Here is a 21,916-nt window from a genome sequence, read left to right as displayed (position 1 = left end):
AGAGAGATCCGACTTCCTCCTGAAGCAAGTTCAGGTGGTCCTCCGTCTGCCGGTCTAAAGCCAGAGGCATGGGGGAGGGGTAGCCTTGAAAGTGAGGGAGTAGACCTTTCGGACTACCTGAAGAATCAACTCATCTGATGTAATATTTTGCAGTGGTGGACGTGATGGCTAATCCTGCCACCAACCGGCCGCCCATGATCTTGAAGGCCCGGACTAGAAAGGTCTAGAGGCTGCAGAAAGAGAAGAGGCCTGACTCAACCTTTGACTGCCTGACCCACGGGCCGAAATGAACAGCGCCCATGGCTGCTCAGAGTTTGCTGAACTTGCAGTCTTGTGACTGGGATATGGCTGGCATGGCTGAAAGCCCCTCCTGCGTCCACAAACAGGGTAAAGAGCAGATGGGAGAACGGGTGGCCATCAAGAGGTCCAAGGACTTGGCCGTAGCCCATGAGTGCTTAAAGCGCTCCAGGGCTTTGTCTGCCTGGTCCCCGAAGAGGGGTGCCATCAAAGGGCATGTCCATAAGGGAAGCCTGCACATCCCCAGAAAAGCCAGGTTCCCAGGACATCAGTTAAGGTCTCATTGAAAAGCAGGAGGGGTTTCGAGAAGGTGACACTTGGCTGCAGGACTTCTGTGAAGATATTCATCTTGACTTCTACCGAATGGAGCTGAAGGTCCAGGACCTCGGCTGCCAGTCTCACCACCATATCATATGAAGCTCCCTCCTGCATAGCCATGGTATGGGGAGAAAGCAGGCCAGAATCTGGGGAGGTATCCAGTCCATTGGCCTCACCAAATCCTGATACCAGTCCATTTCATGCTCAAGCTGGTCTTGTGAAGGGTCGAGCGATCCCTTCCAATCTTCCTCCATTCCTAGCCCATCAACATAAGGCTGAGGAACCGACCTAGGATCCAAGGGTGCCATCGTCGCAGGCTTCGGCATCTGTAGGCGCCAATCAGGCTCATCAGGATAAGAATGGGGTTGGCAGGGGCGGCCAGGGAGGGATCTTGCAAAGGGCACGACCGGCGCCAGTCCGCATCCACCACCGGATCCATCAGTGCCAGGGCAGTAGCTGCCGGCACAGATCTTGATAGAGCCCCCTTTGAGCCTCCGAGGCCAGAAGACATGTCAGGAGGGTCAGGTTGCCCAAACAGGAGGCACACAGCATCATAGAATTCTTTAAGCTGGGTGGGGGTCGCTCCGGCTCCTGGAAAGGAACAGAAGTACGGAGGTGACCAAGACGCCTGCTCCGCAGAAGGGGGCCTCTAGCGTTGACACTCCTTTGTCACGTCGACCGATGGGTGGAGAGAAGTTGAACACGCTCCAACTTCTTGTGTTTCTTATGCCTCTAACCTGCGAATTCCAGCGGAAGCACAATATTTAGGACTCCTCTCAACTGGGAACGAGACCTCCATGGTAAATGGTGTGGAGTCGAACGCCGGCCCGCAAGCAGCTTTGGGGACCGCTCCCTCAAAGCCTTCGGAGCCATTGCCCGGCAGTCGGAGCACAACTTTGAGTTGTGGTCGTGCTCCAGGGAGCAGAGACAAATTAAGTGTGGATCAGTCACTGACATAGTGCGATGGCAGGTGCCACATGGTTTGAATCCAGAAGTTTTCTTTGACACAGAGGAAAAAACCTACAATCCAAAAACAGTAGACAAACGTAAAAAAAAGCCTGTAAAAAAGTGACAGAGAATAGCTCTCTTCACGGATCTGCGCTAGCTGAGGTGGCGCTTATTTAGGTAACGTAGACATCACAGACAATGCCGACTACATCATGCGGAGCTGCCCGACGTCACCTACCGGCACGCAAGGGTATTGCTCAGCATAAGTCTTCCGGATCCAGCCTGGCGCCTGGGAAATTCTAAGGTAAGGAATCTGAGGCAAGATGTCTCTATCAGATACAAGATGTTTGATACTAAACATGCCTATTTTCAGAGAAGCCTTCATGTAGCTGGGAAACTAGTTTTCACCAGAGTCCAGCACATGTACTCAAATTGGCCCCCCTGTTCACTTATACTGGCATCAATACAGCGAACCAGCACAGGGGCTTATCTGCTTGTGCAGATAGGACCTCACATGTGGTATAGTGCACGCTGCCTTAGGGTCATAAGGCCAGCTGTAGGGGTGGCTTACCTATACCGCATGCAGTGTTTGTAGACGTGGCACACAGGGATATGTGCCATGTCATGTTTTCACTTTTGTCTGAACCAAGACAGGCAGCTTGCAGTGGCAGTCTGTATATGTTTTGAGAGGGGTCTTTTAGGATCCTCACTCCTGTCTATTTAGGGGCACAGATTAAAAGTCAAAGTCTTGCAATATAATAGGTAAATATCTTCAACCTGACAAGGTATTGTTACGTTAAAATGCTTTACCCGCTTGTGCTGCCAAGTCTCCATCTGTGACTGTGTTGCTGAAGTTGATCTATCTCCACTTTGTTAGCTCTGTGGATTTGCTCACTTCTATAGGTATGTTGCCTACACTAGAAGGCTGGTTTCCTGCTTTAGTTCAGGAGTCAGTCGAAACTCTCCTCTTACAACAGAAAATAGCTTGACTCACTTGTCAACAGAGACATTATTTGCACCTAAGCTTTTTCACTTTGGAGTTTAGAAAATGTAATCGTTTGTATGGAATGTTTTAGATAAAAAAAATACTTGCTGGATTTTCCCTTAACCAAGAACATAACCAAGAACATAAAATTTAGTGAGACATTTTAATGCACATTTTCAGAAGTCAGGCTTCTATGATCACATATTCTGGGTTAATTTTAGTTATGCATATTGAAATGTATAAAGTGTGCTAATCACCACAGCCACTAAAGGCCTAGAAATCATGAAAAGACGAGGCCTAAGAATAGGAAGAGCTAGGAAGAGACCATTCTACAGAACCAAGTGTTAGGCTTGAACCTTGATGTCAATGGATTGTGTATTTTCATTGCGGTGGAATAGTGTTCCTCATTGACATTTCCTCAATAATTACCTATACCAGCCAATAGAAAACCTCTAAAGGGGAATTAAAGGGTACCGGACTAGTTAATCTACTAATGGAAAGCATCTTAAGGGGTATACATCAATTAGATTCTTCTTGGTTAAGTAAAGGCTCCCTGCAAGAAAGATTACATACATAGATTTATACCTTCATGTTACTGGCTACATAAGCCTAGACTAACAAATTTAGCTGAACATCTTACTATTAGTAGAAGCCAGTGAAAGCCAGTTTTTAGGTCTCGCGCCTAGTGTTGCAGTGCGCAGCACTGCACGCGCAAGACCTCATGTAGGGGGTTCTGAAAGCTGACCACAGGCTTGGGTGCAATTTCGCTTAAGCGTCCTTTTTAAAAAAACATACAGCACGCAATTGGGCAAAGGCGGGCGCATGTCCCGACTTTGCTCCACCCACTTCCTATTGGTGTCAGTTACGCGCAGCAGCGCGCGTTCACCTCGCTGCAGTGCTCCCTCGCCCCCGCTCCTCTGTGGTGCGCTTGTACCACTGTTTGTAGTTAGAGGTGGGAGCTGCTCCTTTTCCTCTGAGTTTGCTGCTGAGGATTTTATGAAGAGCAACACTGTCGAAATACAGGAGCCACCGCTTGTCTTCCGAGTCTGTTGCTAACGTTCACTGAACACATAAACTAGGTAAGTTTATTTGGACTTATTTTCTTTCCAAATGCCACTGAATTTACTTGGGCCCAACCATGCCTCAATTACCTCTTTAGCATCGCTTGGTCTCCGAGCCGGAGATAAAAAATCTCCTAAGAAGGACGCGCCGGTTGGTATACTCAACGTTTGCCTCCGCTGTGGGTTGAGAGTATTGCAACTCCTGAATCTCTTCAGTGCCCCACTGCCGCTTCAAAATTTTAAATACCTGTTGCGTACCTAAAAGAGTTTTCACTGACGCACACTTCTTTCCGGCTGTGTTTATTTTGTAAAAAGTCATGCTTCGTGTAAGGTGAGTTATAGCACCCCACAGTTTCGCACACTGCTATCAGTCAAAGCAATCTCATTTAGAAAATAAGTACGTTTTTCTACTGCGGCCGCCTTTTTCGCCTGCTCGAGACCACCATCCAGATGACAAAAACATACTCTCAGTAACCCCCAACGTTAATTTCCTCTCTCAACCACATAATAGTGGCAGTGTTGTTCTAGTTGTCCTATGTATGAAGTGGTTTGTGTCATGCATGCATTTTTAGAGGTACTCTTGTCTTGGGGTTCAGTGTCTAGCAGTGAGAAAGAACCAGCCGCGGATGTGAGAGGCGTACAAATTATATTTTTATTTAGGACTGAAACTTGCAGGCAGCTACAGCGCTCGGTGCTTAACCAGAGGGTCAGCTGGACCCTGTGTGTAAGCACATCAGGAACAAGCATTTGCAATGTAATAGGTCTCGCATTACTGAAAGTTTGAGCTATTGGCGTTGCAAATAATAATGCAACATCAATTGCTCAAACTTTCTGTAATGCGAGACCTAATGCATTGTAAATGCTTGTTAAAAAGCACTAGAATAGAACGTGATGAGAGCTAAAAATCAGTTCACACTGTACATTTAACTCCTGATCTGGGAAAGCTCGAGATGTCAGAGCTTTACTTCCTTTGAAATTTGGAAACACAGACGAGTAAACACTTATGGCATAGAACCTTGAACTAGCAGTGATCTCTCCCTTGATGATCTGAAGGTATTTGCTGTATTTCTTTTCAACACCCACACAAAATATGTTGTAAGATATAGATATCATTAATTCATTTGTTTTATTTCGGTTAAAAACCATAAAAGCATTTTTAAAAGAACACATATTAAAAACCTGTAATTATTTTGGTTCAATAAAAACATAATATAACCATCGCAGCAGCAAACATTAACCTGTCAAAAAACTATAATAGTGCCATGTGCAATTTAGTCCTACACTACTGATTAAAATGTTTAAGATTAAGCCTAGGGTTTGTAACATGCTAAAAGGATATAATTCATCCATATGTAATTAATAAAGAAAATAGCTAATACATCATATTCTCATCACTAGGCCCGGGGGTATAAGTTGCAATATTATTCACATACTGGGCATCCCCAAGACTGCTTCGGTCTATACGGCTATGCCTCAAAGAGGTAGAGGCTTCAGGCTGTGTCCACTACATTGCCTGAAAATCATCTTGTCCTTAGATATTTTCATCATAAGGAAAGTGAAGGCAGAAGCATTAGATGGGTTTAGAGACAGATAAGATGGATAGTAATCATTCTCCTCTTCTGTTCAGCAGTCTCCTCCTTATGTCCCACACATAGCCCAAAAACTTGGCAACTGCATGAACTATCACTTCTCTAGTGTTGGATCTAAGTATGCGTAAAGCAGTAGTATGGTCACGTGTCCCCAGTTGTTTACATAAAGGTGTTAGCCACTGTGCTCTGGGTCGAATATAAGCAGGCAGGCAAAAAATGCATGTGCAGGGGATTCTAGTGTAGTAATGCAGAGAGGGAACGACTGTGGTGTCGCTGTGGAATTACTCCATGAACTAGTATGTGCACTTAGGGCAAGCGCACCGAACCTGTACTGCACATATATAGCTTCCTATCCAAAGGGATCTGGATAGTATCTAGATAAGGTTCTAGGAGGAAGATGGATTTAAAATCTGTAAATTCTAAACTGAGCCGACCTTCGTTTGACTGAGTTGCTGCTGTCTGGGCTACCCAGCCCTACTACTTCAATTTTATTTGGTCTTTGCTTGGGAATGAGGCTGGATCCCTTTTTGCCCACAGATCCTCTAGGCCTATATTGGCATAATAGAAGTTTGATGTTCCTTAACCACCCTAACTTATTCTGCTTATCTATTGAAATAACTTATTCTCGGGCCTTAGCATAGGGAGATAGCTCTAGGGTTGAACAAATCCTCTGCCAAAACAGCAGTGGGTGTAGCATAGCCTTATTGTTAATCTTTTTATTCCCCAAATCAACCCTTAGGGGATGGAGTCGTGCACTCTGGGAATGCTGGACTACACTCCACAGGAATTTGTTCTCAACTCTGACGAGGTCGTCGAACCTTTCGAAACCCCACAGCTCTACACCATAAAAGACTGCACTCATCGCTTTGGATTCATAAATCTGGAGAGACCCCGCCACTGGTTTACAATGGATCCTTGTTCTTTGCTCATTGCCCCAGCTATTTGAGAGAGCCTCAAGATAGATTTAGCTACTTGGGGCTCTCAACACCTACTATCAGCTACAGTAATTCCCAGATAACCGAAGGGGTTAACTCTCTCCAATGAGGTACTGCCCAGAGCTGGTATACCCTTATATGACTTATGGGGGTTAATTGTCCAAAATGTTGTTTTAGAGGTATTGATTTCCAGACCACAAATGTTGCAGAAAGTATTAAATCGTGTGAGCTATTTCTGTAGACCCCCAGCAAACATCAGCGTTACAACCTATTCTCCCTCCAGCATTGGCGCGTCGGAGGGGTCCCGCTGCAGATATTGCACAACATTGTTTATGTAAAGAGAGTAGAGCGAGGTGGTCCAAGACACACTTTTGGCGGATGCCCCTACTGACGTCTATTGAATCAGTAAGCTGTCCTTGGTCGCCCCAGCGGACTTTGGCAAAGTTCGCCGCATGAAGGCGAGTTACCAAGGACAGTAACTCATGCAGCATCCTCATATCTGAGAGGCATTGGCACAATTTATGTCTAGGGATGAGGTCAAACGCAGTCATAAGGTCTATGAAGGCCACGTATAAACTCCCCCAGCCCATGATCACAGTCTTCCAGCAGAATCAGGGCCGGTCCTAGCCATGGGCGGTATGGGCAGCTGCCCAGGGCCTCGCGCTCAGGGGGGGGCCGCCGCCGGCCCCGCAGTTGCTGGAATAAATAAATGATGATGGGGAAAAGTGCTGGGCATTGAGCACAGCACTCGTGCAGGGGCCGGGCCGCAGGCCCGCAGGCTGCAGGCAGTAACTAATTAAGGCAGGGAAGGAGGCCTGGGAGAAGTCAATGTTCCGGTTATGAAGGCAGTGGGAGAACAGTGATCCGAGGTTCTAGGACAGGCGTGTCCAGCTCTGGTATTAAAGATAGGGGCATAGAATGTGAGGCCCCTAGGACAGGCTAGTCCAGTCTTTATTATGAACGATGGCTGGAGCTGAAGGTAGAGAGGGCCAGCTGCTTCGGCGGAGCTCTGGTATCAAAGGTTCAGATTTATTTCTGCATTCTTCCGTCCAATAATATCCAGTGTGTTTATTTTGCAGACAGTTACCAGGCCTCGTTCTCCACACTCTAATGCACGTGGCCCGAGGTCGAAGTGCCTGACTGAACACATCGCTCACTTACTTCCAGACCGTCCTTGTCTGCCTCGCCTCTGACTTGACATTGGGGACATCTGTTACCGCCTCTCTGATGCGTGTGCCTACAATCGGCATTTCTGTGATATTCAATTCAAGGGTGTCTGCTGGCTGCAAAGAAAGTGCGAGAGGAGACTTCTTAGAGCTTAGAGCTCTGTATTCATTCAGCCATTATTCATTAGGCATCACTGCCCCCTGGGCCCCCCCTCTCTCTCTTACTTCACCTAGGGTCTCTGCGTCCCATCTTTGAGCAGAGCCTGCTGCTACTTTTAAATCAGCACCTCCTGCACAATACAGGGAACAACACTGTCTGCGCACGCACGCAAAGACGCCTGCACGCCCCCCCTGCGCCCCCCACCAGTTGAGTCCATGTGTCTACGTTAAGGTAAGAGACCTGCTTCAGTTCAATTCATCATTGAGAGTCAAGGGTCGTTAGCCCTAATTATATGAATACCCTAATTATATGAATATATCATAGCCGGAAGATGACATAATAGCCACGGAAGGTGACATGGTTAAATCAATTTCTGCAATGATTAAAACAAAATAAAAACGGATGAGAGGGTACATCAATAGAACTGCTGTGATATACAAAAATTATAGGTTTGAATGACAGGCCTTTTCCAGGAAAGTAACTATAGGTTGGTACACATTCATGCAAATCCCAGCATAGCAGAGCTGAACATTCCACTGTTTCTGTACTAGGGAGCACCAGAAATAAAGTCCATTTAGGTATTGTAAAGATCAGTGAAGTTTCCCCCCTTCTTTTTCCTTTCGCCAGGCACTACATTTTCAAAATCTCTCAAAAAAGCCTTTTATGTGACAGAAGTATGACCCGAACCCCTTTCATTTTCTTGTAACCACTTTCTGATGTTTCCACCAAAGGAAGTATATTGCAATGGATGGGTATTTGACAGGGTATGATGTGTATTTTAATTCTGATAACTACAGTGAAAGGTACAAATACAATTTGTATGGTGCGAGGTGTGTTTTTCTACAGTAAGATGTGGTACATTATGAATAGGGCTTCCGGTTTTATGGTATTTATTTTTTGGGGCATTTCCGTCTGTATTTATCCACATTTATTTGTGGCCAATTTTATCTGTATTTATCCATATTTATTTATGGTTTTGTGGAAAAATGAGGCTGAAATTACTATATTTCCACATTTATTTAACCAGTAAATATGCTGTCATAATTGAATGCCTTTCATGTTTCAATGCTGTAAACACTGGCTGCAAAAGATAAATCAAAGTTCTTACAGGAAGCTTTTCAGGTGTGCATACCTGGAAAGAATCTAAGATCAGCAGCAAGCCACCTATTGCATGTTCCCCGAACAAGAACGGCCACATGGGGAGATAGACGCTTCCTGGTAGCGACCCCCATACTGTGGAACACACTCCCCCTGTATATTAAAACAGCACCAACACTCATTGCCTTCCGTAAGGCCCTGAAAACTTGGTTATTTAATCAATAAGTTCCTGTTCTGAATTTTGTGTATCTTAGAGCATCTCATTGCGCCTAGACACCCTAGGGTATTAGTTGCGCATTAAAAATCCCATAAATAAATAAATAAACAATGCACTTAAAAGGAAATATGCTATTTTAAAAATGAACCTTGTGCATATCTACTTCTGTTAAAGGCTCTTTACTAAAATTCCTTTCTTTTTTAGCCCCATAACCTATCAATCCACAGGCCTGGCAGCCATGGCAGACAGTATTTAGAGTTACTCTAAAAGCAACCCACTTTCCGTTTTTATCCACATTTAAAAACAAGCATTTACAATGCAATAGGTCTCGCAATGACATTGTTTTGAGCTATTGGCATTGAAATGTTATTGTTTTTTCCCCTTCCTGAAGCATTAATTAAGTAATGGCGTTGTAAATGACAATGTCTGTTACCCCCGGTTGTCCCTTGCAAAGCTCACCAGCATGTGCCCGTCATAAAAAGGAATATCTGACAATCGCATCTTAAACATTTTGCAGCAATTCTATAGCTGCGTCGCGTGCCATCAGCAAAGGAGTGTAGATATTACTAGTGCAGCAGGCACAGTGGCAGCGAAACCTAGAGATCTGTGAGGGGCCCTCTGTACCTTAATTATTGGGTATTTTTTTACTATCAAAACAGAGGACAGGGGAACAAATCTCATTTCTTACAATATTCAATTAAAAATTAGCCACTGTCACCAAAAAGCACAGATGATGATAAAACAGCTTTATGAGAGACCTTTTTTATACCCTCTCTGCTTGGCCAAAAGAATCTCTGGCTGACAGAGGGGAGGGTTTTATTAGCATGAATTAAAACTGTGAGAGTTGAGCAGTGAGGGATGACCGCTCCTCTCCTCAGTGATGCGTGTAAACAAACGCCTGCATCACAGTCAGGCTGCCGGTGCTTATTCTTAGAGTTTCGAAACTAGACAGCAGCTGCATCCTTCTGGATTGCTGGTAGCGTCTTCCTACTCCGTCTGGGAACCACGCAGAGGATGCAACATAACGGGCGGCATTTTAATGAAACATTACAGAAAGGGGATCACTGACTTGAAACCCATATCCATTGCAGGCAGCTGGGCGGAGGCAGGCACAGTTACATGCTGCATTCGGACACCCAACTACTTTCATTAACAGTTTCATTCCTAGAAATGTGTGCAAATACACCGTGCAATAGTTCTTCCCCTACTTTTTCCTGTGCCACCCTTTCGTAGTAGAAGTGGTCGCTTCCAAACACAGCGTTCAGTATCTCTGCAGTCCCAAATTGATTCAGAAATGGCAGCAAACTGGTGCGGCACCAGGACGCAGTGTTCACTCAGAAGCTGCTGGGAGAGAGTGGGCCTCGGGATTTCTGGGAAGGGAACCGGTTTTTGGACAGGCAGATTAAAACCAGTGGTTAACCCCGTGTTTAGGTGTCACAGTGCTGCTTACTAGTGCCGCTGTCACCTGGTTCATGCCTCCCCTTCGCCTACCTCACGCCCATGCATGACACGCAGCAGATTAACCTGACAGGCAGCAGATTAACCCAACCATATGGCTGCCGGCCAATCTAGCTACCGCTCTACCCGCTGCTCTCTACCCCTCTGTCCTCGGAGCATGTTCTGTGTATCCTGTGCAGTCTACCTCGTCTCACATGTAAAGCTTCTCACGCTCTCCCAGTCTCCTTTCCCTTCTCCAAGCAGACACTTGCTTCGTTTGCCCTTTCACCTCTGGAGCTGTGTGTTGCACAGCTGCCGACTCCCCGTAAAACACTCGTGGGGCCTGTTCACTTTGTTTTCCCTTCCGTTCCTCATGAGGTGCGGAACTCGGGCAGTGTTCGGTCATAATCTAACTACAGCTCATGTAAAAGGCTTTAATACCCTTGGGCCGAGTTGGCGCTATATACAACTGCAAAATAAATATAATAAAAAAGAAAATAGAGTGGATGGAAAATAGAAATAACAGCGAAGGGAAATTGGTTGAGCGAATAAGAAACGGGGCTAGACTAGACAGAGACGGGAAAACCACGAACAAGAACTGTGAAAGAAACAGAGTGCTGAGGGTAAGAATGGAGTTTTAGAAGCGCAACGGGACAGAGTGGGGAAGTAGAGGAACAGTTTCATGAGGAAGTGCAGTGCTGGCCGCAGCACTGAGCACACAGCACGCAGAGGAACTCCTCGAAAGAGGAGATGGGACAGGCGCCACACTCAGCTGTCTGGGTAGGGGTGTACTACGGGAGGTGGGACACATGCCTACCGGAGGTCCCGGGAGGAAAGGCTGCTTTACTTAACTTTGGCACGCAGCGTGAGGGCTGTTCCCCAAGAAGAGCGTGTCAGCAGTGCGGGAATACATCCAGCTGAACCTGGGGTGTGCTGGGGGTTGTACTAGTGCCAGAACGCGAACAAGGCAGAGCTGTAGTGGAGGGCAGGGACATCCTACTTTGTCATGGAGACGAGGTGAAGCCGGGGCAATGGAGCGAGGCTGACGTGCGCTAGAGGGAGAAAGGGAAACCCGCCCGTAGGGCACCACCTCAAGAGACAGTGCTAAAGTGGCTGTGAGTGGGACACGGGGTGTCAGGCGGGGAAGACCTCTCCTCAGGGGAGAGGCAGGGGCCAGGGACTGCTGCTGATGCAGACAGGGAGGGCGGGCCATGATTTATTGCAGCTCTTTTGTTTCGAAAAAGAAAAAAAAAAAAAGAAAAAGAGGATCCCGCCGGAGCTCATAAAGATAAGAATCCTTTTGCGACACCAGTAAGTCAAGTGAGCCAATCGCTGATAAAAACAAGCACACACGTACCTGTTTTTCAGCTTATCGCGCTAAGCCATCATCTGATGCACATGATTAATGTGCTGCCAAAATCCAAGATCTACTGCGTATGTTGTCCTGGAGGCATGCAGCTGGGGGAGGGGGACGACAATGAGGGAAGAAGGGTGACTGTATATTAAATACAAGTCCCGCGGCGACCCGGAAGCTCTTGGCCGGCCGGCCAATCCGGTCGCGGCCGACCGGAAGTCCCGCCTCCCGAGGTCCGCGAGCTGCCGGCGCATGGAGCGCCCTGCCTGTCCGAATCAGCCCGGGTCCCCAGGAGGGGGCCGGGGAGAAGGAGGAGTGTTGCGCCTGTTGCGGGGCTCCTCGGACCTGAGGGAGCCCCGATTGTGAAGAGGAGACGAGATGCTCCGTGAGGCGCGGAGCGCGAGAGGAGCCCGCCGGAAGAGCGCAGTCGGTGAGTGGGGCCCAGGGCTGAAGTGAAGTGCGTGCGTGCCTGTGTGTATGCCTGGGAGGGGTGGGGGAGGGGGAGAGTGTGCGCGCGTGTGGGAATGTGTGTGCGCATGCGTGACTGTGTGATTGAGAGAGAATGCGAGGTAGGGGATAGTGTGCCTGTATGTGTGCCTGTATGTGTGTCGTATGCCTGCGTGTGCATGCGCGCGCCTGTGTGTGTGCGTGCATGCAGAGGGGTGGGGGCTGCCTGTGTGTGTGTGTGAGCAAGGGATTTGATTTGCGCATGCGCAGCTACCAGACGCTCGCTCCCGAGGTGAAATCTGACCTCGTCAAAGCGCGCGTCTGGTAGCTGTCCACTCTCCTGAATACGGGCCACATTAGGTCTGTAGCAGACTCTCAATGCTCACGCATTGAGAGTAGTCTGCTCGACCTAATAAATACAGACAAGAAAAGAAATGTTTTCTGTCTGTATTTATCTGTCAAAATCAGTAAAAACGAAAAACAGAAAGTCTTAATTATGAACAAGATGAGTCACAAAGGGACGTGTTCCTAGTCAGATATGTCCTGTAGTGTTACTTTTTTCTTCACCTCCTTTTCATGTGTGCTCACCTTCTCCGCCAGTGAGGTCTTCTCTCACTTTGTCTGCATTAGTATGAGTTGAAGTGTGGTGGTGGTGGTGTCTGATCATGATCCTGTGACTTTATGGTGCTTATGCCATTCAATCACCTATTGCGCAATGATTATTACACTGAAGGTGTCTCTATTTTGCTGTTTTCTTGACCCTCTGGTTCCTTTGGAATTTGGGGGCATGTCCAACTAATCATTCAAGGAGACGGCAAGTGTTACACTCATGGATATTTGCTCACCTGTTTTCCATTGCCTCTACTTTTTGTCCATGTTACTGATATCCACATTAGTTTGCTTCACTGATGCCAAATAACTAAGATCAAAAGTCCTGCGAAGTCACTTTCTGTGATGTCACTTGGAGGGGCCTCACATCTTCCCTTTCGCCCGGGGCCTCAGAAGGCCTAGGACCAGCACTGAGCAGAATAAAAAGAAATGGAACTCCTGATCAATTATACCCATGTTGGTTCTAAAGTCTGCTTGGTATGGAGATAAAATGTTGCTCCCCTCAGTCCATGCCAATATCTTAGCCAGGAGCGCTCAACTCACAACCTTTTGGATAGAGTCGATAAGGCTAATTGGTCTATAGTTACTTGGGGAGTATTTATCACCTTTTTAGGTCTCGCCCTGGAATAGCATCCGAAGGATGCGTCAGTCCAGGGTCGGAGACTATAGCGAGCTGACACGGGGGAATGAGGGACAAAAATCTGTCACGCGCTTCTCCCCGGCTGGATTCAGCTGCTTGCACGCGCACCAACATTCACGCATGCGCACATCACAGGCACACGCATACACAGCACTCACGCATGCGCACATACACACGCGCTGCTTACTTTCACTTTGCAACCCCCCCCCCACCAGTCATCGGATTTTTTTACACACGCACGCATGCATGCATACATACACACACACAGACACACACACAGACACACGCGCAGGCACACACGCACACACAGGCACACAGACAGACACACACGCGCGCGCGCGCACATGTCCGCTCCCCCCCTCACACCCCACTCACCGAGTTCTTTTAGTGTGTCCCTCTCTCCTTCCCTCTCTCCTTCGGCAGGCAGCGGGTCATCCTAGTAGCAGGCGGGGCTCTCCACGAGGCAAATCTTCCGGCAATCTTCCGGCTGACGGGCACAGGAGCGCGGGGTAGGCTCCCGTCTGCTTCCTGTCTTTTTGCGGCCCCGCCCCCGTCCCAACACAGGTTGCCTGGCTTCCTGTTCGAGCCGGGCTGCGGGAACATTCAGGAAGGTGCCGCCCCTCACTGCTGGCCGTTTTGCTGGTGGCGCCGCAAATTGAATCATGGCGCCGTTCACAATACTGCTGCAGGCACCTCGCACTGACCCGGGCTATCGCCTTGCCTGTTGCTCAGTTGTTAATTTACTCCCCGCCGAATTATTGCAGCCGCCCTTACTATTTCAAAATTATAAACTAAATACGCCCTCATTCAGACAAGCTACTGGAGCGTCGAGGACCTGGTATCGCTGACCCTGAAGCTGCGTGCAGTTTTACTTCACCTCTCAAACTACGTGAGTACTTAATTTACATTTTTCAGTGTTCCCCAACGTTCTGTGCCACCCGGGTTTTTCACAAGACAAATAGTGCGAAGGAGGTTTCAGGCAGGGCAGGGCCTTATTCAGTCCACTATTCAGCCAGGGTTCCACACATACTGGAAAGTTAGTCCCAGGGCGTGCTTTCTTTTGCAGTGTTTTTTATATGGCGCGAAGGTGACCCGATGGTATAATTGAAGGGTTATTCTAGCGCCACAGTTTCATTACAAGGTCAAGTTCATTAGCTGTTTGGCACGTGGAAATTAAATTATTTTCCCAGAATCACAATATTTTGGGCCGGTTAGTCGAGTTTGGAACCTGGCTCCCAGTGCCAAAGTCAGCAGCCACTGATCATTTTTCCATGACCAGCACCACCATGTTCTGCATCGTGTATGCAGAAAAAAACAACAGATTTGTTTTGCCTTCTTACGTAATGCCATACCAAATTGTAGCAGGCTAGCAGCTGATGCCCCACACCACTCCTGCTAGGCTTCAGTGACGATGGAGCTACTCCACAATTCACAATCATGATCGAACACACCGATGTACGGTACCCAACCTCTGAATGAGGAGGGGCGGGACTGGGGGGTGCTGAGAGGTAAGACAGATTTTGTAGCCATCAGTTTTTGGTGGATGTTCCATTACCTGCCATCTCTACATGACGGTTTTCTGCTGTTTGCAGTCTTCCTCTAAATTGCATCATAGGCAAGCAATCACCAGTCAGTGCAATGGAGCTCAAATGCCACTTCAGATTATAAGGGCACTATGTTAGTGCCGTTCCATTTCTGGTACTTTGCAGCAGTTAAGGTATTAAAGTTTCTCGTTGCTCAGACGGGTGTACTTTCTGATATTTATATGTTTTATCTTATCTTCATTGCTTGATTTGGCTCGCAAGAAAGTGTCACTCAAAGTCTTTCAAATGGCACTCATAATTACACTGAAATTATGAAAATGTCACACACAGCACTCTGAAACCTTGGCAGCTATGCGGCAGCCTCTGTGACAGTGTGACCTGCTTCACTAATCACTAGCTGCGGTAACTGCAGGCTGCTGCTGCATGCAGTGCACACAAACGCGGACTTAGTTTTGGCAATTTAAAGTCCCGTGTTAGCACTGTGCGGCTGTGCCTGCAGTGATAAATTATGTGGCAAGCGATGAATTATGTGGCAAGTGATACATTATGTGGCAAGTGATAAATTATTTTGCTAGTGATAAATTATGTGGCAAGTGATAAATTATGTGTCATGAATTATGTGGCAAGTGATACATTATGTGGCAAGCGATGAATTATGTGGCAAGTGATACATTATGTGGCAAGCGATGAATTATGTGGCAAGTGATACATTATGTGGCAAGCGATGAATTATGTGGCAAGTGATACATTATGTGGCAAGCGATGAATTATGTGGCAGTGATACATTATGTGGCAAGCGATGAATTATGTGGCAAGTGATACATTATGTGGCAAGTGATAAATTATGTGTCATGAATTATGTGGCAAGTGATAAATTATGTGGCAAGCGATGAATTATGTGGCAAGTGATACATTATTTGGCATGAATTATGTGGAGGGGAGGGGCTATAATCATGCAGAAGACGCCATTTTGCTGCTGCATAAGTCATAGGTGGGCTGCATCATTATATGTCAATATGCAACATATTTTATATGTCCCTTTTTATAAAAACAAAATGTAACTACTGCAAAAAAAAATTCTTTTATGCAAACAAATTTAAATACTGCATAAATAATTTTAACAACAAATACTTTATATGTAGCTTTTTATGTACATAAGAAAACTATAGCATAAAGCAAAAAACATTGCCATTTACAATAATAATAGCTCAAACTTAAATAATGCGAGACCTATTGCATTGCAAATGCTTGTTTAAAAATAGGAATTACCTCAGAGCCCTTCCAGGACAGGGGTGGCCCCTGCAATGGCATTGGCTAGAATCAGAATATATGCCGCCTAGTTGTCGACATAGTACAAGAACAAAGCGCCAGAAATACCATTCAGGCCGGGGGTCATAGCTTGTGCGATTGATTTAATAGAGGCCTGGATTTCACAGCTGGTAAAGAGCTCCTTAGAATAAATCAATGGGTGATCGAGCTGGAATATTCTTGAGTCTATGTCTGAAGTGCCTGTGAACAGAAGCTTAAAGTGGTCATACCAGTGCGAGATTGCAATATTACTAGTTGGAAGCATCTCTCACTAGAACTGAAAACAGTTTAGAATCTTGGCAGGCACAGGCGTCTCCAATTCGCCTCCACCTGTTCTCATGCACCTCCCTTTTAGCTCTATCATGTGCCTTTTTACAGGACCTTCTCAGGTCTCTTACTAAATTGGTTGAGTGGTATCTAATGGCAAGAGCCAGTTGCCGTCTTAGCTGCCTACATTCTTAGTTGAACCAGGCAGTCTGGGGGGATACCTACGGATTGAACGTCGGGCGGGGCGAGGAGTCAATAAAATGCCCATCCAGGCGAATGAAAAAACTGGAGTGTCTGCGTGTTATATCTTCCAACCCTTCCATATTATCGAGGATGGCCCTAAAGTCTACTACACACTCCATCAGTTCTTGGTTGAGGGACTGAAGCTTAACCTCATCGTGAATAACCTTTCGCCAGTTAAGGTGGCGATTATCATTCGCTATGAGGAGTTCTCTACTTGCTAAATGGTCTTTAAACCTATTGAAAGTCTCACCGCAGGGAGATATGAGACTCATACACAATGGGTTGTGGCCACTGTCTACAGTGGTGCCATGGATCATGTCTATCAACAGTGGCCATCGCCTCAGATCCAGTGAAAAATAGTCGATGCAGCTTAAACCCTTAGATCTGATAAGGGTTAGCACCTAATTTATCTGACTTGCTCCGCCCATTTGTGGCCCTCTATTCATGTCCCACGGTGATGGCATTTAGTTGTATAGCCACTTGGGATCATTTATGGATTAGAAGCAGGTCAAGTTGGGGAACTAGCCAGTGGTCATCCACTTCACTTTCCTCACTTAAAGCCTCCTTTCCCCGAGGTTCAAATGAGACACTAAAATCAGGGGGTCTCTTTGGTGTACAGATTGACAGAGAATAGAGACTTTTTTTCATATGAAATGTATGTTGTAAGGTTTCATTTTTGATTTGTTATAATGTAATTAAAAAAAATGCACCATTTAAAAACGTGTGCGTTTTGTTAATGCTCTCCCTTTAATATTGACAGAGTGAAAAGTGTGCCCACGTAGCATGGGAGCAGAAAGAAATATAACGTAAAGGTAATTGCTCAAACGTCAAAGCAAATAGTTTTGTTTTTAAGGCACTGATCAGAACATCATGTTTGATGCCAGATAGTAGAGCAAGTTGACTTTACCATGATTGTTATGAACTCAAATTTAAAACTCTAAACAAATATACACATGAAAACAATCGAAGTGAAAAATACTGAATAATTTTAAAAATGATATGAAACCACGCAAGCAGACAATAGCCAAACTCCCTAAAAAAACAGGACTGTGCAACCATGGTGAAATATGAATTTACCGCACTCACTACATAATCCATAATCTGTGGCATACTTTTTATATTTTGATGAAAACATTGGTTTGCATCTCAGACACACCTAACGTTACTGAAATAGCATCACACAGAGCAGGCACTTTACAAAAGATCCCATTCAGGTGCGGACTGCTGTAACCAGACATTTGTAGTGGTGACTAAACTGCTCTGAAAACACCTTCATTTGATGGACCAAGGAGGGGACCTGTCTGTAAAAAAAACCAAAACACTTAAATGTAATTTAATTAAGGTGGATAGAATGACTCTTTGCCAAGATGTGTTTCTTTAACTATTAACAGAAAGTCATGCTCACATCACAGAGATTGTTTTCAAAGCTGAAGCAACAAGGCAGTTAGACTTTAGAAGAATCACAAATACACAATCTCTTTTGAAGGTCTTGTGCCTTGAATCCTGAAGTACCACCTAGTGAAGCAAACACATTATAAATATGAAATGTACCAAGTTATTTTGCAGATCTATTTTGAATGAAACTAGTGCTATGTAAGTGCCGCATAATGTTTCGTTGCTTACTGCATAATTTAGTAAACTCTGCAGCCTAATTTGGTCCTTTGCTGCGGCATAATACCAGGGGTCTTGTGCATAGCATACCTTCATTGGAGACAGGAGTGATGGGGATATACTCCGTAGAGGACTGGCTGCTCAGAGAGACGCGGGCTGCGGACAGATCGATCTTGGTGCTGCGGCATGTGTTGGAGCACACCTTGGAATGTTGGTAAAAGTCCAGCTCCCCCGAGTCCATGATCTTCCTGGGAGTGAAAGGAAAAAGCATCAGTGTACCAGACAACAACATACAAAAAGTCAACCTCCGCGTAATTTAGTTTTCCTCTGCATGGAGAATCTATTAAAGGTTTTTAAAGTTGAGAACTCAAATCGCATCCATTCAAAGAGTGCTGCAAGGCCACAGTACAAAAATGGAAAAACAGGAGCACACTCAGGTCCAACATTGCACGCCTCAATAAAGATCCTGAACATACCTGCTATGGGCCCTCAAAAACAGCACTGCATACATCTGCAATACAACTCTCAGGACCTGTACTGTAGACAATGTGTCAGTTGGAACACATTTCATGCACAGTATTGAAGGCTCCAAGTAATGGGTAGGCTCAGATAGCACTGTAAATAGCTCCAGCGGTTTAGCACGCGCCATCAAAGGCTTTTGCACATCAGCCACAGCAAGAGACCGCTGCAAAGTTGCATTACATGCAGCACTACTAGAGCTTGATGGGAAACCTACTTTCTGCCCAATAGCACGGCATTCTTCCTTTTTAATCTTTACCAATTCCCTGTCCTGATAGTGAGCGACAATACTCAGAAACAACTTGTACGAAGTACTGAAACATCACACTGCCCCGACCTGCAAGAGAGAAATTCTGGAACGAAATTTACAATAGTGGGAAAGGTGAGTTCGTTTTGACCCTGCCTGACAGGAAGATCATCTTTGTATAAGCAACAAAATGCTGAACGCCAACTAGCCAGTGAGCTAGGGAAAAATGTTCCTCAGATATTTCTACTCAACACTGTGCTGGACAATGAAACTTTTAACCATTTGGATTGCTTCTGAAGAAATAACACCTTGTGTTTGGTGTCATTTAATAACTGTTAGGGCTTGAGAGGATATTTGTCAAACCTAGAATAGGTTGTTTAATTTCTAAAATGTCTCCAAAAGTTAGCATGTTAGAAAAGCATTTTAGCACTTTTAGAATATAGAGGGAAATAAACCTCATTTATTCATGTTAATGAAATCCTCCAACAACAGCAACAATTGGATGAACAATTTTAGAAGCAAAACATGTAGGTTGATATTTTGATACTATCATTCTCCTAGGCGCACAGACAGTTTATTTTGGGTTGATAGCTTTGGGTATTAGTGGAGCTTATATTTCAGCATAAGGGTTAAAAAGGAAGTCATAACATATCCTATACTAGGAATGTGGGTACTTACATTAGTGACAACTTCATCTTTTAACATATGAAGCTGAAGTACTGGCCCTGGCTCCAGCCAAAGAGACAAATGGTTCATGGTTATGGGGCCAGCTTGGAAACATACATTCGAAGAACACACTACTTATGAGGAAAGATTGGAACGTGTCTAGCCAAATGAAACCAACAGCGTATATCTCCATGATCCACATGGGGTAAGAGCGCTTTATCAAATTCCTCAAAAACACCATGTGATGGACGGTTCCACAGGAGATTAAGAGAAAGCAAAGGAAAGAGAAAATAAAAAAGAGAGGGATAAAAAGAATGTGAGAGAATAGCAAAGCAACAAACCTGAGCATCACTCCATTCATTCGAATAGCCCTCTTCCAGTCCTTCAGAGTGGACTTGCCAGCTATATGGACAAATTCTTTGGGACTGATTAGATGCTCATTGTACTGAAAAGTAAAGGAAGACTGGGTTTAATAATGAATAGTTTTCAATAAACATTATATAAAAATCTAATAGTACCAAAGGGTGCCACCCTCCTCCTCACAAACACACAACAACAGATCTAAACTATACATTTGTATTGATCTCTGCCCCCTAAACCTTTTCTAAAAGAAAGCTTTTTAGATGAATCAGCTACCCTTCCTTAAGAATGGCCATAAACCACACAAGACAAGCCAGTCCTAAAGACAGTCCGTTCACATTGTACAACAACAAACGCTTCCTAAACAAAGCCTGTTGTATCTTTCAAATTCCAACTTTTACGCTCTTTAGGCAATTCCATAATGCACAATTCACACTCGAGTCCCTTGAAATCCTCTGAATAACATCCCTCCTGCCCTATACTACTACTACAATCTCTGAAGTTAAAACATTCACACCATGACCTCTTCAAAAGATAGCATTTCAGCCCCTGAAACCAATAACCTTTAACAAAGCTAGCACTTTCACCTTGCCACTACAAAAGTCCAGGGACAGCTTTTCTATCCCACTACAACAAACACACCAGACCATGCTGATTCCCACAGATAGTTCTACTGTCAGCATCCTCTCAGACTCTGCTGAAAGAACTCCCTTTCCAAAGTGGACCATTCTATCTCATGTCAGTAAACATTTAACAAATGGATATCTTTTACGTCCTCCACAATTAGTTCCCAGAGTGGATCCTTTCACCCCAAACATGCATCTTTCCCTTAGATAGCCAAACTAATTGGCCACCTGCAACCATTTTTGACAGGCATTGCTAACTAATAATTTCTTCCCAACAGTATTTTATAATCTTGCTAAAACCAGCTCTTCCATATAGCACCACTACGATGGCCTCCAAGGAATGTATCTCTTTAACCTATTGAAAACTCTTTCAAGTAAAGCTATTTCATCCAACCCATCTACAAACCTCTTCTTAGTGTCAACCATTCCAACACCAACATCACTACCTAAAACTCTTACTCAGTAGCGCCTTATACCTATACTTTTATGTAAGCTTCATCTAAAATATCACAACCATTTCTGAAAGACAACCTTCAAATCTACACAATGGCAGCCTCTTACAAAAGACAAACTTTCAATCTGATGCACATGCCATTTCTCTCTAAGGACAACCTTCTGAACTGACAGAGCCAAAAGTCATACAGTGGGCACAGACCCTTGCCAAATATAGTCTTGCCATTGTAAACCACAGCAAATGTTGCCTAAAACAGCCCCTACACAACCACACCCCACATTTTTTTCCCCATGAAAAGAGTCCCTCATTGTCACCTGTACACACTTCACATTGATTCCAGGACACACAAACTTGCTCCAAATCAGGTTCGCCTTGCTATCTCCACAAGTGATAGCATAAGCAAGCTCGGCTTCCACGGTCTCCTCTTCCTCTTCCATTTTCACTTTTCGGTGACCATGCAGGCAAGATGTCAGAGTGGACAAGAGAGAAAGAAAAAGTCAACTACTGTAATAACGTATCATTGCCATTATAAAAAAGTAATCCTTTATGATTCAATTCTGTATATTGATTATAGAAAATGTTTGCTTTGGAATCTAAAGCCATGCAACATTTATTACAGGTAGATAAACTGGAGACAAGTATTCTAAACGGGTCAAACGCTACCAACCAGAATATAAGGTTCTTAAGTATTGCCCGGCGGTGTCGCCTCTTGAACCCACAAGATATTTAACAAATGAAGAGGCAGGCGCTGGAGACTGGAAGGCAGGAAACAAGGTTTTATTTTCTCCGGAGGAGAAACACGTCAGTTGG

General features: G+C 45.2%; 1 protein-coding gene across 5 annotated transcripts in view; it reads right to left on the bottom strand.

Moving 5' to 3' along the window:
• The window catches only part of GMEB2 (glucocorticoid modulatory element binding protein 2), a 127,054-nt gene that overhangs the window by 42,157 nt on the left and 62,981 nt on the right, over positions 1–21,916 (bottom strand). For all 5 annotated transcript variants that reach the window (XM_078651690.1, XM_078651694.1, XM_078651692.1 and 2 more), the window contains exons 4-6: positions 21,421–21,548; positions 20,008–20,111; positions 18,325–18,482 (exon numbers count right to left, since the gene is read on the bottom strand). In XM_078651690.1, coding sequence (XP_078507816.1) covers positions 18,325–18,482; positions 20,008–20,111; positions 21,421–21,548 — 390 coding nt within the window. The remainder of the gene's footprint in view (positions 1–18,324; positions 18,483–20,007; positions 20,112–21,420; positions 21,549–21,916) is intronic.

Source organism: Lissotriton helveticus, chromosome 7 (genome assembly GCF_964261635.1).
Source record: "Lissotriton helveticus chromosome 7, aLisHel1.1, whole genome shotgun sequence".
Taxonomy (NCBI): Eukaryota; Metazoa; Chordata; class Amphibia; order Caudata; family Salamandridae; genus Lissotriton; species Lissotriton helveticus.
The sequence above is the reverse complement of the archived record's forward strand: the minus strand, read 5'-3'. Positions and strand labels throughout refer to the sequence as shown.